The sequence below is a fragment of the Neolamprologus brichardi genome, chromosome 3 (genome assembly GCF_056152115.1).
Source record: "Neolamprologus brichardi isolate AB-2024 chromosome 3, ASM5615211v1, whole genome shotgun sequence".
Taxonomy (NCBI): Eukaryota; Metazoa; Chordata; class Actinopteri; order Cichliformes; family Cichlidae; genus Neolamprologus; species Neolamprologus brichardi.
In genome coordinates, this window is record NC_142106.1 from 32,500,998 (window position 1) to 32,519,313 (window position 18,316).

Sequence of the window (18,316 nt, forward strand, 5' to 3'; positions counted from 1 at the left end):
CTTAACTGGTCGCTCAGATATTCAAGTCTTAGATCTGATGTAATCAGACAGATGCATAGGTACACGTCTGTTAGATCTGACTGGGTATCTGGGCTTGTCTGTTAAGGTGGGGTCGACATGCCGTCCAGGTGTGGCATCTTCAAGTCCATGTCTGATTTTCTTGAAGAATGATGCCTTCCTGACAATCGAGTGTCCATCCCTTGTAGCTGTAATTTCAGAACCCTTAACCTTGGTCACTTTGTAGGGTTATGAATTGTATGGTGTGGATAATTTGTTGTGCTTGGGTTGGCGATGCAGAACTGTGTCACCCAGACTTAAGGAGTGTGGTCTGGTGCGACGGGTTGCATCTGCGATCACCTTCATCTTGATCTTTGCACTATCATCCCTTGCTCTCACTTCAGCATCTGAACACTTCCGTGGAGTGGTGTTAACAAAAGGGAGCTCGGTGTATAGCTGGCGTTGAAACAGTATTTCAGCTGGTGAGCTCGCTGTTGTTCTATGAGGTGTAGATCTGTACTCACGAAGAAAGATGTTTAGTTGCTGTTTCCATGGTGTGCCCTGTGTTTCGGCAACTCTCAGTGCTTTGCTTAGGGTTCTCATAAATCTCTCAGCAATTACATTCGCCTGAAGCCAACAAGGTGTGATTTTGCGATGATGAAATCCTAGGTAGTCTGCAAACTGTGAGAAAACCTCACTGTTAAGAGGAGGACCATTGTCAGTTTTTACTGTCCTTGGGATTCCAAACATGGAGAACACTTTGTCAATGACTAGGATAACAGAAGATGCTGATGTTGAGCGTACACTTTCAACGACTGGATAGCGAGATTACTCGTCTGTGATAACGAGCAGGTATTCCCCCGTAGGGAGTGGTCCATAAAAATCTGCATTGACACTGTGCCAGGGCGTTTCGGGTAATGGTGACATCTGCAGAGGGTCAGTGTGTGTGACAGGTGACGATACCCTGGTGCCCTTTGTGTGCCAGTTATAATGCTCTTTCTTGTAGGACAGTTGGAATAACTATCCTACAGTATGAGTATGAAGTCAGATGAGTCAGCTACTGTTAGTTCACTTTGAACATGTTTGAATGTTTTCAAAATGTCAGCATGCTGGGATTTATCTGTGAGATGCCACGTGTTATTCCTGATGTGACTGATGACTTCCTGCAGAACCTGGTCTTTCAGAGTCTCTGTTTTTATCTCATGAAGTGTCATGGCTTTTTGGGTGGAGTGATAAGAGAAGAAATTGACATACTCTTCTGCAACCTTGCATGCACGAGCACTTTCATTCTCCTGTGTTGGCACTGGATGACGTGACATAAAGTCAGCTGGATTATCAGCACCTTTTCTGTATTCCACTCTGAAGTTATATGGCTGAAGTCTCAGGCCCCATCTTTCTATTCTGGCAGGTGGTTTTGATCTTGGGTTGTTCCAGATGATTTCGAGTGCCTTGTGATCGGTCACCAGTGTGAATGGATGTCCATAAACATACAAATGGAAATGTTCGCAACTCCACACAATGGCGAGTGCTTCTTTCTCAGTTTGCGACTATCTCATTTCCACATCACTCAGTGCTCTGCTTGCATATGCAATAATGTGTTTCATCCCCTTTTCATCTTTTTGACAGAAAATTGCGCCCAGTCCTACTGGACTAGCATCAACAATCAGTTCAGTCTGTCTGCTGGGATAGAAGTAGGACATCATCGTGTCGCTTGTGAGACTGACCTTGAGTGCCTGCAACGCAGTTTCTTTGTCCTGACCCCATGTCCAAGGGGTGTCCTTGTGTGTGAGCCTGCGCAGTGGCTCAGAGATCGATGAGAAGTCCCTGATGAACCTCGAGCAGTAATTGGCCATGCCAAGGAGACTTTTGATGTCAGCAGGTGTTTTTGGGTTGGGAGCGTGTTGAACTGCTGCAACCTTTTTAGGATCTGCCAAAACGCCACCTGCAGAGAAGATGAAACCAAAAAACTCAAGTCTTGTTTTATTAAATTCACACTTCTCTCGATTCAGAGTAAGACCTGACTCTGATAGTCGCTTAAAGAGAGCTGTAAGATTGCTGTCATGGTCAGTCTGGTCCCTGCCAAAGACTATAATGTCATCACTAAGATTTTTGAGTCCGTTCAGTCCTTGCAGCGTCTGATGAATAGCATTTTGGAACACTTCAGCTGCAGGAGAGACTCCAAAGCTCAGTCTTTTATAGCACCGAAGTCCCAGATGAGTAGTGAACGTCGTAATGTAACGGCTGTCAGGGTGTAGTTCAAGTTGGTGGTATCCGTAGATTCATTCAGCTCATGGATTACATCATCAATCGTGGGCGTGACATGTCATTCTCGTTCGATTGCGGTATTTGCTTGTTGCATGTCCACACATATCCGTACTTCGTCCGGATTCTTTGGTTTTGGCAGTGTTACAATGGGTGAAACCCATGGTGTTGGTCCCGTAACCTTTTCAATAATGTCATCAGCTTCTAATTTCTGAAGTTCGTCCTCCACCTTTTGACTTAAATGAAAAGGAACACGTCTGTGTGGTTGACAGGTTGATTTTACATCTGTGTGATTATGTGCAGTTTCACTTGAAAATCTTTGAGTTTTCCAATTCCCTGGAAATGTTCTGGGTGTTGTTCTACTAGCTTGTCTGCAACGCAACGTTGAGACTGACAAGAGACCGCAGTGACAATCTGGAGGAGTCCCAAGGCTTTTGAGGTTTCAAAACTCAAAATATTGAAACCTTCTCCTTTAATGACAAAGAAAGAACACCTAACTGGTTTGTCTTGTTTTTCCACACTGCACCTGAACGCACCACACACAGGGAGAGACGTAGATGAGTGGTATGAGTAAATCTTGATGTCTGTAGATGTTAATGTAGGACGTGGTGTCAGTTTGTTGTAGGTGGCTTCAGTTAAGCAGTTAGCAGTGGCTCCAGAGTCGATTAGCACCGGTATCTGGGTGCCCATTACTCTGACTTCAGTATGTGGGAGTTTAGGATGTTGAGCTGTGTTCACCACATATACATAAGCGTCATCACTGATGTGTGCCCTGTCTCCACATGTGCAGCGCTGTCTGTTACTTGATGAACAGTTTGCAGTGGCAGGTTTTTCTTATACTTCTTTCCACAATGTATCTCTTTTCTCTTTGAGCGACATTGCTTTGCAAAATGATTGAATTTGCCACAAGAATTACAGATTTTGTCTTTGGCTGGGCAGCCTTGCTCATGAGGATATCTGTCTCCACAGTTTCGACAGCGGTTATTCGGCTGCCATGAGGGTGTCCATTTGTTTCTAGCTGTGGTGTCACGTCCTGTTTTGTGCTGTACTGTACTTTGTGCAGCTGTCTTGTCAGCTTCCATCCCTGTAGCTTGCAATTCAGACAACTCACATGCACGGCTATGATTTAATAGATCATCCAACGTTAAATCAGGTTCTCTGAGTGCTTTTCTACGCAGCTGTGATGATGCACAGCTTTGGATAATTTGTGTTTTGATTTCTGCAGTCATGTCTGCAAACTAACAGTTTTTGGCTAAAATCCTAAGTCCGACGTTTCACCTGATTCCTGCACCGCTTTCCTGAACAGATAAATCGGATACTGCACGTTTTTCTTAGGCGCAAAGTATGCTGACAGTTTCTCTTTTGTATCTGCGTACTTGGGCCCAGTCTGTTGCTAACGTGTCGTAAACGTCATGCACTTTTTCACCAGCCACATGCAGCAATAATGCTCTTAATCTCGCATCTCCAGTAATGTTCATTGCTGTGGTGTAGTTTTCAAACCTCTGAAGCAATTTTGTCCAGCGAGGTCCGATGGAACCGAGGTCGGTTTCTGTGTCGAAGGGTGGAAGTGGAGTAGCATGTGCAGCCATGTTCTTGTCTCCTAAGCTCCGGGTAGGGCAACTTCCTTCATCTTGCTTTGGTTGTAGCCTTTACTCTCGTCGCCAATGTAATGTTCGAATGCCTCAAACATTAATGATGACACCTTCAGTATTTCAGTTCCATTCTTTAATTCTCAGGCTTGCAGCGGCAACACAGTCTGCAGCGCTAACTTGTTTATCTCCCGTTTTTCGTTGCCTCTCTTTTCTATATTCTCCTTCCGCCTTACATTCGACCTTTCAAAATAAAATCTCTGTAAACATCACAGTATGTATCTAATTGTAGAAACATAAAAGTAAATATAAACAAAATCATCATGCTGATCAACAGAGTATTTCAGAGTATTTTCTGTATGAATCTGTCAGGATTGACACAACTGGTGCGTTTAAATGTAACTTCCCACAAAGCGCTGCACCTGATGGTAATTGAACCTTTTGTCTTTCATGTGTTTTTATTGGACTTTCTTGAACATTAACAGTCTCAAACAGGCCTGTTGTGACTCTGTATCCAAACTGGTCTGAGATATACGGAGGAGAGACGATCACTGTGAGATGTGAGATCCATGGAGGAGACACTGAGTGGGATTATGAGTGGGAAACAAACAGCATGATAAAACCTCCAAATCAAAATGAATACAGGATTATTTCTGCTTCATCATCCAACAGTGGAAACTATCGCTGTAAGGGCAGAATGAAAAGTTCACAGCATGAAACAACAGAGTGGAGTGATTCAGTCACACTGACAGTTTTTGACAGTAAGTGCAGTCATAACTCCTTTTTTCCTGAAAATAAACACATGTAAAAATGTGTTTTTATTAGTACATGTTGAGATATTTCACGTTTAGATAGTCTCACTCTAGTTCATAATAAATATTTGTGAGTCAACATTTTTGTGAAATTGAATTTAGAGTTACGAAACAAAACATTGAGAGAAAATCTTTGTTGAACAGATAAACCCCGTCCTGTCCTCACTGTGTCTCCATCATGGCTGAGTCCTGGAGCCTCAGTAACTCTGAACTGTGAGGTTGAACATCTGTCTGCAGGATGGAGCTTCTACTGGTATAAAGCTGTTCCTGATCTATCAGGGAAATCCTACAGTTATAAACTGCTACCTTGTGGCAGTGGGATTGCAAACAACTCCTACATCATTCATGGACAGACACACACAGCAGGATATGTGTGCAGAGCTGGAAGAGGAGACCCAGAGTATCACACTGATCACAGTCAACCAAAGTTTGTCTGGTCTGCAGGTCAGTTTGTTTCTCTGTCCTTTCAATAAGCTCATGTTAGGTCATCATTTTTATTCACCAAGATTTATTAAAATCTCATCTCCATGACAACCATTGATGTCTGTGTACATTAAAACTCCCCAAAAGAAGAACTGAACTGAATATTTTCATTTCTCTCTGTGATCAAACCAAACTGAATTTATTTTCCTTTTCTTATTTTTCAGTTTTTATTTAATGTGATAACATGAAAAACAAAAGACATCTATAACATTTTAAATATTTTCTATTTGAATACTTTTACTTTGATACTTAAACTCATGTTTCTGTTTGTACTGATTATTTTTACTTAGTGCACAGACAGGATTTACACAGTTAAGACTCTTTGTTTAGTGCTCAGGTAGGTGTTCAGATAAAAAAGTCAAATATAGTTAATAAAGAAACAAAGATGTGAGCAGGCAGGTTAACGGCTCTGACAAATACAAGACAAACACTGACTACAGATGGACGCTAGAAGAAGACGTCACAAATAACAGCTGCTGTTATTGTTCATTTAAGATATGCTTCAAAGGTTTTTAGTTTTGGTCCTGCTGCTGCAAAATATCTCACTGTGGAGGAATCTGTGAAACAGACAATATCACAGAATTATGGCAGAAGCATTTTAAAAGATAATTAGAAGAATAAAAGACTAAAAGAAAGTATTTTATCCCCAGGATGAGGTCAATTTGATGTGTGCTCATATTATGTGTTTTTGTGTGTGTGAGAAAAGCAAGCGTATCAGGGTTCTGAAGTTTTCTCTGTGCTTTAATAACATTTTATGCTGCTAGAAATAGATGTTATCGTTATTATTTATTTATTTATCTTTTAGAAAAAATGCTTTTATTTCTAGATTTTGAAAATATTTAGTTAATCAGAATCAGAATCAGAATCGTGTTTATTGGCCAAGTATATGTGCAGACACATACAAGGAATTTGGTTCCGGTATCACAGCAATGTAAATCACACACACACACACACACACACACACACACACACACACACACACACACACACACACACACACACGTGTCTATATATACATACACATACATACACAACTAGGGATGGGTATTGATAAGATTTTCACGATTCCGATTCCACTTTCGATTCTGTTTAACGATTCGATTCTTTATCGATTCTCTTATCGATTTTTTTTTTTTTTTAAAAAAGGAGAACACTAAGGTCAATTAGCTTAGATCTTCGTTTTATATCTTCTCTTTGAACAAGATAGAAATTTAGGAGTAACATGGCCTTACAAACCCAACAGTGAGATCTTAACAGATCCAACCTACGGCTCTTCAATGGGGTGTCACAGGGTCCCCAGGAAAAAAAATTGTGAATGTAAAATAATAAAATAAATATTCTTCTGTAGCAATAACAAAGTATAACATAAATTATTCTGTAGCAATTACACAAGAATATCCAATAATGTCCCTGCCTACAATTAAACACATTCACTTACCGAAAATCGGGGCATCTGCTGTGGCAAATGGGTGCAAGTCTTTTACCACAAACTTAGTCACTGCTCGGTGACATTCGTCTGTCCTGGCCTGAAAGGAGACGCTACCGGTAGACTGTAGCAAGAACTGCCAGCATGTGAGCCAGACTCTGTCTGTCTCATCATGGTCACCTAAATGCACAGTAATGGCAGGTTTTGTAATAAGGCAGATCGCGCTAACATAATATGCACTGTTAGTTGATTATTTACCTGCCGTATTAACGGGAGAGGACCTGCAAATGTCACCGCTGCTGCTGGGTTGAGATTCACGAGTCCGGAGCGGAATTAAAAACACGACATTTATTTAAGGTTATCGCGTGTTTTGTGAGCAAATGCTTTTGCATATTCGTAGTGTTTCCTCCCTTAAATGAAATATCTACTTTGCAAGTATTGCAAGTTGCCCTGTTGTCACCCGTTCTCGTAAAGTATAACCAAACTTTTTAGCGTTTGAGCCGCCGTGTTTCCTGCCAGGTAAATGACGCTCCGCAACGTGGTGACGTCATTCGGGGCGACTGGAATCGATAAGGGAATCGTTTGCAAAAATGGCAAACGATTCCAAGGAATTGAAACAGTGGGAACCGGTTCTCAACAAGAACCGGTTTTCGATACCCATCCCTATACACAACGCTGTGTAAACCAACTATAAATAACTAATCTAAACTTATATACATAGAATACAGAAATGAGGTGGAATGAATACCACAGAATGTACATAAGGTGCAGTTGCAGTCTGGCAGTGGGAGCAGTGTGACAGGTCAACTGTTTAGAAGGGAGATGGCGAGGGGAAAGAAACTGTTCCTATGTCGGGTGGTCCTGGTCTGCAGGCTTCTGTACCGTCTTCCAGAGGGCAGCAGATCAAAAAGTCTGTGTCCAGGGAGTGAGGGGTCTGTGATGATTTTCCCTGCCCGTTTCCTGGTTCTTCAGACTCTTTAACTTCAGGTCCTGGGAGATGGTTGTACCCAGGAACTTGAAGATCTTCACAGTTGACACAGGGCTGTCTGATATGGTGAGGGGGAGCAGAGTTGAGGGATGTCTCCTGAAGTCCACTTTCATCTCTACAGTTTTAAGAGTGTTCAGCTCCAGATTGTGCTGACTGCACCAGAGTACCAGCCGCTCAACTTCCTGCCGGTATGCAGACTCATCACCATCCTGAATAAGGCCAATGACAGTGGTGTCATCTGCAAACTTTAGGAGTTTAACAGCCGAGTTCTTGGAGGTGCAGTCATTAGTGTAGAGGGAGAACAGTAGTGGTGAGAGGACACATCCTTGAGGGGCACCAATACTGAGGGACCGAGTTTCAGAGGTGATCTCCCCCAGCCTCACTTGTTGCTTTCTATCTGTCAGGAAGCTGGTGATCCACTGACAGGTAGCTGGTGACACGCTGAGCTTGGAGAGTTTGGAGGAGAGAAATTCAGGCACAATGGTGTTAAAAGCCGAACTAAAGTCCACAGACAGGACCCTGGCACAAGTTCCTGGGCGGTCGAGGTGTTGCAGGATGTAATGCAGCCCCATGTTTACTGCATCATCCACCGACCTGTTTGCCCAGTAGGCAAACTGCAGAGGGTCCAGCTGGTGGCCTGTAATGTCTTTCAGATGGGCTAACACCAGTCGTTCGAAGAACTTCATGACCACAGACGTCAAGGCGACAGGTCTGTAGTCATTCAGTCCTGTGATGGTGGGAACTTCACACAGCTCCAGGGATCTGTTGAAGATGTGAGTAAACATGGAAGCCAGCTGTTCAGCACAGGTTTTGAGGCAGGAGGGTGAGACACCGTCTGGTCCGGGGGCTTTCCTGGGCTTCTTAATGCCATGTAAGATGTAATTTAACTTCAAATCTGATTTTATTTTTTATGGAGACCTTGAAATAAACATGGTCTAGTACACCCCATGCTCCTGTGTAGACACACCCTTGTTTGTTGCAGGTATCGGTAAATTGGGTGGGTGGATTTCGATCAGCCGTCAGCAAGCTGCCTGAATTAAACATCAGACTAAGGCAATGGTTCATCTGCATCTTTTCATGTAACTTCTGATGCCGTACTGTAGATTTATTGTCCCAAAAAGTTGATTTTGTTCTGGACTTTGTCAGTGGCAGAAAGGTTTCATCAACCATCCAAGTGACTTCTTCGGTCTCACCTGGCTGCAGGTTTCCCCAACCTGATAAACAGTACATTTGTTCAATTGCTGAAACTAGAACTGGGGTGGATCAACAGGTTCTAGTTCCATCCAGGTTTTGCATATGAAAGTGATGTTTAATCAAATAAGCGAACATTGACACTTTGAGCCTAAACTAAATATATTGCAGTGTCATCCCCCAGCGAGAGAGCGAGTGAGTGCAAGAGAGATAGAGAGAGATAGTGATATGGACAGCGAGTTTTGAGATGTGGGAGATGTGGGAGATTTGGCGTGGTTGGAGTGTATAGTTAGTGTGTTGTGTTGTCTTGTGTAGTTAGTATGTAGTGTATTCATTGTTTTATTTTGTGTGTCACTGAGGGTACTAGTGCATGTCATATGCTGTCTCCAGGTTGAGAACAGGAGGTAAGTGATGAACTGCCAGAGGTTATAAAAAAGGTAAGGTTAACCAAAACTGAAAAATAATGTACATTTCAGAAATATACAGAAAGGGAACACACAATGGGTTAACAATTTAAAGCTGTTCTGCAGCAATGGAGGTTGATCAAGACTTGAAAACTGGTGCTACTAATTGCTACATGTGTTTCAACCTTTTAAGTTACTTACAACCCCTTCTGTCTCCATAAAAGGAGTGTTGGAACACACACACTACACCCCCCTGAGCATCAGTTGAACAGTACTGTAATGCAGAAAGCAACGTGTTGCTGCAAAAATGGTGAGAAAAAGGCAATTAGGAATGGAAGAGAGACAAATCATCATAACACTTAAAAATGTAGGTCTTTCCTAGAGAGAAATTGCAAAGAAAGTCAAGGTGTCAGTGAGTCCAGTTTCCTTCACCATCAGAGGTCACTCAGAAACTGGAACAAACTCTGACAGGAAGAGGTCTGGCAGACCCAAAGCCACAACTGAATCATAGGACAAGTTTCTCATAGTTAACAGTTTGCATGATAAGCGGCTCACAGAACAACAGCTTCAAGCACAGCTTAATTGTGGTCGCAGTAAGCAAGTCTCAGTTTCAACTGTGAAGAGAGGAATTCGAGCTGCAGCTTTGACACAATGAGTTCCAGCAAGAAATCCATTGCTAAGACGTCAGAATTAGACGAAGAGGCTTACCTGGGCCATGAAACACCGCCACTGAAGACTGGAAGAAGGTATTATAGACTGATGAATCAAAGTTTGAAAGTTGGCATCAACTGTCAAACACGGAGGAGGAAGTGTGATGGCCTGGCGCTGTTTTGCTTGATCCAGGGTTGGTGACTTGTAAAGAGTGAGAGGCACCCTGATACAATGAGCTGGTTTGGGATGAACTGGAAAGAAGAGTGAAAGCAAAGCAACCTAGAAGTGCCACACATTTATGGGAACTTCTGCAATAGATAGGGGAAGAACTTTCTGAATATTTTGTTTCCATTGTAGAAAGAAAGTTTCAGGTGTGTTCAGCTGTTGTATCTGCCAAAGGTGGCTACTTTGATGAGTCAAAAGTTTAGAATCCATTTTGGTCTATAAATTGATTCCATGCACTCATTCATTCATTCACATTTTTTTTTTAACTCAAATTGTTTATTTGTACTATGCTTCATTTTGGAGTAAAATTAGATATTAAACTGCATAATTTTCAATAAAAAAATTTGGGATGTTCTAAAACCTTTGACCAGTAGTGTATATGCTGTATTTAGTTTGTATCAATTAAAATGACCAAGGCATTCCCAGGCCAGCCCAGAAATATAATCTCTCCAGCATATCCCGGGTCTGCCCCGGGGCCTCCGCCCGGTGGGACATGCCCTGAACACCTCACCCAGGAGGTGCCCAGGAGGCATCCTTGTCAGATGCCCGAACCATCTCAACTGGCTCCTTTCATGTGGAGGAGCAGTGGCTCTACTCTGAGCTCTTTTCTGTCGCTTGTATCCACAATCTCATTCTTTCAGTTAACTTACATCAACTGGTAAGTTGAGAGCTTTGCTTTTCAACTCAGCTCTCTCTTCACCCTGATGGACCTCAATCTCCTAAAATACTTAAACTCTTCCACTTGGGACAGAAATTCTCATTCCCACTGTGTCACACTCGGCTGCAAACCGTTCCATTCCCACCAGCTGAAGCCAACAGAACCACATCATCTGCAAAAAGTGGAGATAAGATTTTGAAATCACCCAAGTGAAAGCCTTCTATCACCTAGAAATTCTGTCCTTAAAAATTACGAACAGAATCGGTGACAAAGGGCAGCCCTGGCGGAGTCCGACACCTACCAGAATTGAGTCTGACTTATTGCCGGCTACGTAGCCTAAGCTCTCGCAATAGTTGTGTAAAGATTGAATGGCCTGTAACAATGGGCCAGACACCCTTTACTCCCAATGCACCTCCCACAGGACTCTCCGAGGGACATGGTTGAATACCTTCTCCAAGTCCACAAAACACATATAGACTGGTTGGGCAAACTCACATGCATCCTCAACTATCCTTGAGAGTGTAAAGACCTGTTTCAGTGTTCTTTGACAAAAGCCGCATTGTTCCTCCTGTTCGAGGTTCAAATAACAGACAGACTCTCTTTTCCAGCACCCTGGTATAGACTTTCCCAGTTGAGAAGCGTGATCCCCCTATAGTTGGAACAGCTGTATAAATGTGCGCTGTAGCAGCAAATAGTTGTTTGACTGTGACATCATGATGTGGTAACTTTGTTTGTATGTACAACCCAGAAATAAAACTGGACAGCTCACATTAAGAAGGGGAAGAATTAGTTCTCAAAGCTTGGAACAGAAATTCAAAACTGCATTATATTTAAAGTTGTATTAAGAAATCTCATTCATAGATTTATTTGTAGCTATTGTGGGTTTAACAAGAAAAAGATTTGGTACAAATATGGTGGAGACATTTGTACAGCTGTGTTTTGTAGAAAAAGCATTTGCTCATATATTTTATTTTCCTTATGTTTAATATTTATTTTGCATGATTTTCTTTTTTTTCTTTTCATTTTGGACCAGTGAGTCTAATATAAAGATACTAAAAATATAATGTGTGTAATGTAAAAAATCGTTTTACATTATTAGCTGATCTTGAGAAAAAAACGAAAAAAACAAAGGAATATTTTTACTGTGATATTTTGAATCCTAACGTCTCTGTACTTTGTCTCTTCACTGCATGTTGTTTTCAGATGTTAATTCAGCAGTGTCTCTGACAGTGAGTCCTGACAGAGTGCAACACTTCCTCTCTGACTTTGTCTCACTGACCTGTGAGGGAAACTTCACTGAGTGGAGAGTGATGACTGTTCTACAGGGCAACCCTTCATATTATAACTGTTGGATAATTTTTGGATCCACCTGTCACATCTACACATCAGTGTCAGATACTGGAGTGTACTGGTGTGAGTCTGGATCAGGAGAGTTCAGCAGAGCAGTCAACATCACTGTACAGAGTATGTTATTATACATTTTCTTCTTCGAATATTTATGATTTAGACGTCACATTAAAATTTGTCCCAGCTTTGCTGTATGTGAAGTAATTTTATGTGGGAAGACAAACTGTAAAGGTCCAGTTTTGTTTATTGATCTAAGCCTGAACAGCTACGCGTAGTGTCCAGTAGAGGGCTCTGTTGCTTAGTTAGCGGCAAGCTGCACTTCCAGCTCAGACCGGTTTTTGTGGCGCACATGTCCCAGTAGGCAGCTCTCAATGAAGCGTGAAGCAGCGTGATACCGGACTCTAGCAAAATTAGCAATTTGCAGCCCTTGGAATGCGGAGCGAGTTTTCACGGTGCATTGGCGCACCTCAGCACTGTTAGATTCTGAATGAATCTCAAAGTAAAAATTACTGCACCCATCGAGGCTCTCTCTATTTCTTCCTTGGTCCGGGGGACTGCTACACAAACAAAAATTAACATTTCAGAAGATTTTAGGCACCATAGTATCAAAATATTCTTAAATTATGTTGGTCTCATTTCACTCGATTTTTTCATAATTCAATTTGTCAAAAGTTGTTTATATTTTCTCTCTTCTATTTAAACAACTAAAAAGCTCAGTGTGTTTGCCATCAAAGTGTTATTCTTAAAGATCATCATGTAAAAAGGTGCAGTTGTATCAAAGGTTGTGCTGTGTCTGAGTTCCCCTCAGTTCACTTTATTTATTTTACTTGCACTGTGCACAGTGTTGGGTCACAAATTTTGTACCCAGCATGATAACCTTATCCCACCAATGAGGTCGAGCTTTTCAGATCCAATTAAAATCAAATCACTCATAATGATTCTCTGGAAAAGAGTTTAATTCTTAGAACAGAGTTTATTAACTATTTAAGACCTACCACAGAACCAAGTCCGCCAGAGCTTATCTTTATATTTTTACATGCTGTAGTGCCATTTTTTAGAGTATTTCAAGCTGCTATACATCCTTACAGCCATTGGAAGGGAGGACGAGCAAATACTGGCTGGCCACGACAGACGCTGAGACAGTGCTTCATGGTGCAGTGTTTCCGAATTATGTGCTGCCTCCGTTGACCACCATGCTGAGCTCCCAGCAGCATGCAGCGATGCCTAAAATGCCAGCTAAGATACTGAAGTAAAACGGAGTCACCCTGCTACAGCCCTACCTCTCACAAGTCCAGCTAGCAGCAAGGCACAGTGGTAGGAGTGATGAGGAGGCCGCCACGCAGCTGGTGCTAGCATTATAGGGAGATGAATTGCAAGTGCCTTTGGCAAGTACAGCTAGCCAGAAGTGCTGTACTGCTAGAACTACAGCGAGCAGTTCGCGTCGGGTCTTGCTCTAGTTCCTCTTGGCTCATCCCAGTTCACAGCTTATTTCCAACCCCCAAATTGCTGGCATCTGTGTCCTCAATGGAAGCCTGCTGAGCTTTGGGGTAGGCCAGAACCGGAGCTTTTGTGAGGGCCTCTTTTAGTTGGACAAAGGCCGCTTTGCAGGGGTCACCCCAGCTGAAGGACTGGCTCTTATCTGTCAAGCGGTGGAGGGGGCTGTCGATGGTCGCAAACGCTTTGATGAACCTGCGGTAGTATGAGGCCAGGCCCAAGAAGCTCTCTGATGTTTGAAGGTGTTGACCAGACTCTGCAGCACATCAATCGGAAACACTGCACCATGAAGCGCTGTCTCAGCGTCTGTCATGGCCAGCTGGTATTTGCTCGTCCTCCCTTCCAATGGTTGTAATGATGTATAGCAGCTTGAAATACTCCCAAAATGGCACTACAGCATGTAAAAATATAAAGATAAGCTCTGGCGGACTTGGTTCTGTGGTAGGTCTTAAATAGTTAACAATTTTAAAAAGTTGACAATTTTGTCGGGTGTGACATAAACTGCTATTTATGCTAAAAAAGGTTTTTCCTGCGTTCAGGCAACTGAAGCTAGGACCAAAATCTCAGGTGCATACCCAGCTGGGGCTGTTTTCTGTACAGGCATTGAAAGGCCTGGAGACAACATGGGCGTGGGACGGTACAGATAAACACAAATGAATGCTGAGTAAGGCTCCTATGTGCATACTCTAAAAGTGCTGAGCTGCATTAACCTTATGTTGGACTAGTCACTGTTGGCCATAACACAATCAAAGGTTACTTATTGATCCTAATTATTACATTTTCAAACAATATTGATCAACATGATTTCATACAAAAGGTGGCACAAACTTTTTCACTGATATGATGGTAGATATATTTGTCCTAAATATATGGGCTGTGTGATTTAAACATTCAGGTTAAATGCTTAACACAGTGACTCCTCTATATAAATCGCTTCATTCTAAGTGTGCGCAGCATATATGAGGATATATGATTACACAAGATTCATGTGAGTAAATATGACTACATGTCTAGTGTATACAAGTATATATGTCATAATAAAATCCACAACAGCAGCTCCATTAACTATTCTGCCCCACCTCTCCTCCTGCAGCTGTGTTGAAACATCACATCACTACTACAGCACTCACATATAAACATCATCTGACTGACTAAATTGTATTTTCTTTTCACAGAAAATTCTAATTATTATCCTTACGATTATGTTCCTATCCTGGTGAGTCCTGTTTATCCTGTGACTGAGGGAGCTTCTGTTAGCCTGAGCTGCAGTTTGAGAACACAAAAAATACTTTCCAATGTGTTTTTCTATCACAATGACAAACTTATTCAAAATGATACCCGAGGGGAGCTGAACATCTCTGCAGTGTCAAAGTCTGATGAAGGTTTCTACAAGTGTCAGTACTCAGGAAGAGAGTCAGCACAGAGCTGGATGTCAGTTAAAGGTGAGCAGGATCAAAACAGTGTGTGTTTCAGTAAATGTCTTATTAAGGTTCTCAGTGATCCAGGTTATCGTAGTCTAAGGAGCTTGGAAAGAAAAGCGTCTGGACTCTTTTTCTGTTCTAAGGTCAAATGGTGGAGAGTCCTAGATTTAAGCCCTGTGGGAGTGTTCCCCAAGAGGGACATGGACCCCCTTTTGATCCTTTACCTAATCACATGAGCCAAAGTGTGAAAATGGGTGTAGGTCACAATCAGCCAAGGTTTCGTGTGAAATCATTGTGAAACCTGGCCCCACCCTATCATGTGATTTCCTGAGGTCAGATGGCCGAGGATGCGAGTGGGTGTTAAGGCGTCTGGGAAAGGATCTCAAAACTGGATTATAGATGGTAGACAGTTGGTGTCATAAACCACCGCCTCTGTTCAAAGATGGTCGGACCGGCTACATAGGGAATGATAATATTGTTATCTGTATCAGTGGCTTGGTACTCTCCCTTTAAAAGAGCCAAGAACGTTTTATTTCCACTTCCTCCATGTAAAGGTTGGCTACAATAGGTGACACCGGGGAGCCCATGGCACATCCATGTTTTTTTTGTAAAATTTCTAAAATCTGTAAAATATGTAGCCAGTTTATTAGAAAAACTCAGGAGAGTCTTGCCCAAGCACGACATCCCAGTGTACTTCACACCCAGCCACACACTCAGACAAAAACTGGTTCATCCCAAAGACAAAACTCCTAAACACAAACTCAACAATGTGATGTATGCTGTACATTGTTGTGAGGAATGCCCAGACCTCTACATTGGAGAGACAAACAGCCACTTCATAAACGTATGGCACAACATAGAAGAGCCACCTCCACAGGACAAGACTAGGCTGTCCATCTGCATCTAAAGGACAAAGGTCACTGTTCTGAGGAAGACAAAGTTCACGTTTAGGACAGAGAGGACAGATGGTTTGAAAGAGGAGTGAAAGAAGCCATTTATGTCCACTGTGAATGACTGTCTTTGAACAGAGGCGGTGGTTTACGACACCATCTGTCTGCCATCTATAATCCGGTTTTGTGATCCTTTCCAAGATGCCTTAACTCCCACTCACATCCTGGGCCATCTGACCTCAGGAAATTACACGATGGGGGTGGAGCTAGGTTTCACAATGAGCTCACCCAAAACCTTGGCTGATTGTGACCCACACCCGTTTTCATACCTTGGCTCGTGTGATTAGGTAGAGAATCATCAGGGGGTCCTTTTGTCCCTCTTGGGGGAGAAACTCCCACTAGGTTTAAATCGGGGACTCTCCACCATTTGACCTTAGAACTGAAGAAGCTTCTCAGATAATAGGTGAAATGTCTACAAGAAACAAAGTCCAGACGCTTTTCTTTCCAAGTGCCTTAGATGATTTCTGTAAATGATTTTCATTATTATAAGGAACATTAAATTGTTTGTTTTAACTTTTGAAGTCAACTTAGTTTATTTTGTGAGAACCTCTGTAAAATATCTAATATAATTATATTTTATTAATACTTAATAATTGTCATTAGTCATTACAGTAACTGTGTCAGGAGCTGACAGCTCTTCATCTCCTGTGTGGTTGATTGCTGGACTGGTTTGTGGAGTCTCTCTCATTATTATTCTCCCGCTCTTGTTGTATCGCTGCAGACAATCCAAGTGTAAGAGCCTCTTCTTTTCATGCTGTATTAGAGAGTTTATTTACTACATACACTTTAATTATTCACACATATACATGTATTCTGATCTCATGACACTAAATATCAGTGGAACAATTTATACATGACAAACATGTGTAATAACATTTGTCTCTTTCACAGGTTCCTGCTTCACCAGGTTGGTAAAATACTTTTTATTATTATTTTAAACAAACATCAGTTACTTTTGAGTTTATTGTGTTTATTTCATGTTTTAGGTCGATCCAGTCTGAGAGTCACAGTCCGGGCTCCTCCACAAATCATGGAGTCAACCAGAATGAAACTCATGTGTACAACTCTCTTCAACATGGTCAGTATTTAAACCGATCTTTATGATCATTATTATTAATATTGATCTTTATTAAACATCTCATCTTTAGTGTAACTGTAATAAAATGATTAATGTAACCCTGGCTTATATTTTTCTTTAGGTACTGCTAACGTCTATGAATCAATCAAACAAGTCAAAAACAGAAATGGTACAGTATATGCACTGAAATGCACAAAGCAGTTTAAGATGAAATTTATTTTTGATTTCATGAAACTAATTCCATGTGACATGTTTTTACAATCCTGTAAATAAAAATATGAACATTTGAGGACCACATAAATATGAGAATGTCACCTCCTCTCTTATTGAGATTAAAGATCTTAGAACAAACAGTGATCGCAGAGTGGTCAGAAGGTTTTTTAAGTATTAATTCTTTTTTGTGGATTCAATTGATCATTTTAACAGGGGAGCATCATAAACCAGAGGGGAGTGCTTTTTACATCAATGTACAGATGTGAGCTGCAGGTACAGTCACAATATTTTCAGTCAGTGTTTGTACTGAAATGTGTCACTTCATTATGTTTTAGGTAATTATAGGTCAACATGGAAATTCACTTACCAGACTTAGCTGCTACATACTACCACTACACCAGAGTCGAATCTTATACACATCGAAGGCCATTCAGAGTTTAGTGAAAGTTTGTCTGCTTCGTAAGCAGAATGATATTGTATCATATTGTCTGTCTATATGTGACAAAATAAAGAGTGTTGTCATATTTTTACGCTGAAGAAATGTTCTTGCCATCATTTAGAAAGTTTTGCTACACCTTCTACATACCTGAGGTATATTTGTTTAACATGAATTGCAAAATCCCACCCTATTGTTGGTTTTTGGCCAGGCGTGGTGTTTCTTATGTATGAAAACAAAGCGATGTGTGTAAATCTATTATTTTATTCTTTTCATCTTAATTAAATCAAAGTATATAGTGTATTTAGTGAGATGGCAAAAATAGTTAAACATCAAACAAATTAAATATAAAAACATATATCCATCGTTCGCACTCAGTTTATTTGACTTAAATCCTTCACTTCTCAGCCCTTTCCTCTGGTTGCAGGGGTGCCCCAGGGATCTGTCCTGGGGCCCCTTCTTTCCATTATCTACCTTCTTCCTCTTGGAGACATTTTTCTTAAATACATTATTCACTGTCACTGTTATGCTGTTGACATCCTGTCACGAACACACGGAAAGGAACTCAGAAAAATGCAGCTTTATTAGCAGACTCAGGGAAATGATGCAGAACTAAATTAGACTGAGAAAACAAAACCTAAAACTCCACAGAGAGGCACAGAAGGGATCACACAGCATGATGGAGGACACA

General features: G+C 41.5%; 1 protein-coding gene across 1 annotated transcript; it reads left to right on the forward strand.

Annotated features, from left to right (window-relative positions):
- Positions 1–4,422: 4,422 nt before the first annotated feature.
- LOC148104240 (sialoadhesin-like) lies at positions 4,423–17,455 on the forward strand. Its single transcript, XM_087836951.1, has 9 exons — positions 4,423–4,609; positions 4,805–5,104; positions 11,890–12,150; positions 14,703–14,969; positions 16,502–16,630; positions 16,790–16,805; positions 16,885–16,976; positions 17,098–17,145; positions 17,403–17,455. Exons 1-9 carry the CDS (start codon positions 4,462–4,464, stop codon positions 17,453–17,455), a joined length of 1,314 nt encoding a protein of 437 aa, XP_087693077.1. The 5' UTR covers positions 4,423–4,461.
- The last annotated feature ends 861 nt before the right edge of the window (positions 17,456–18,316 follow it).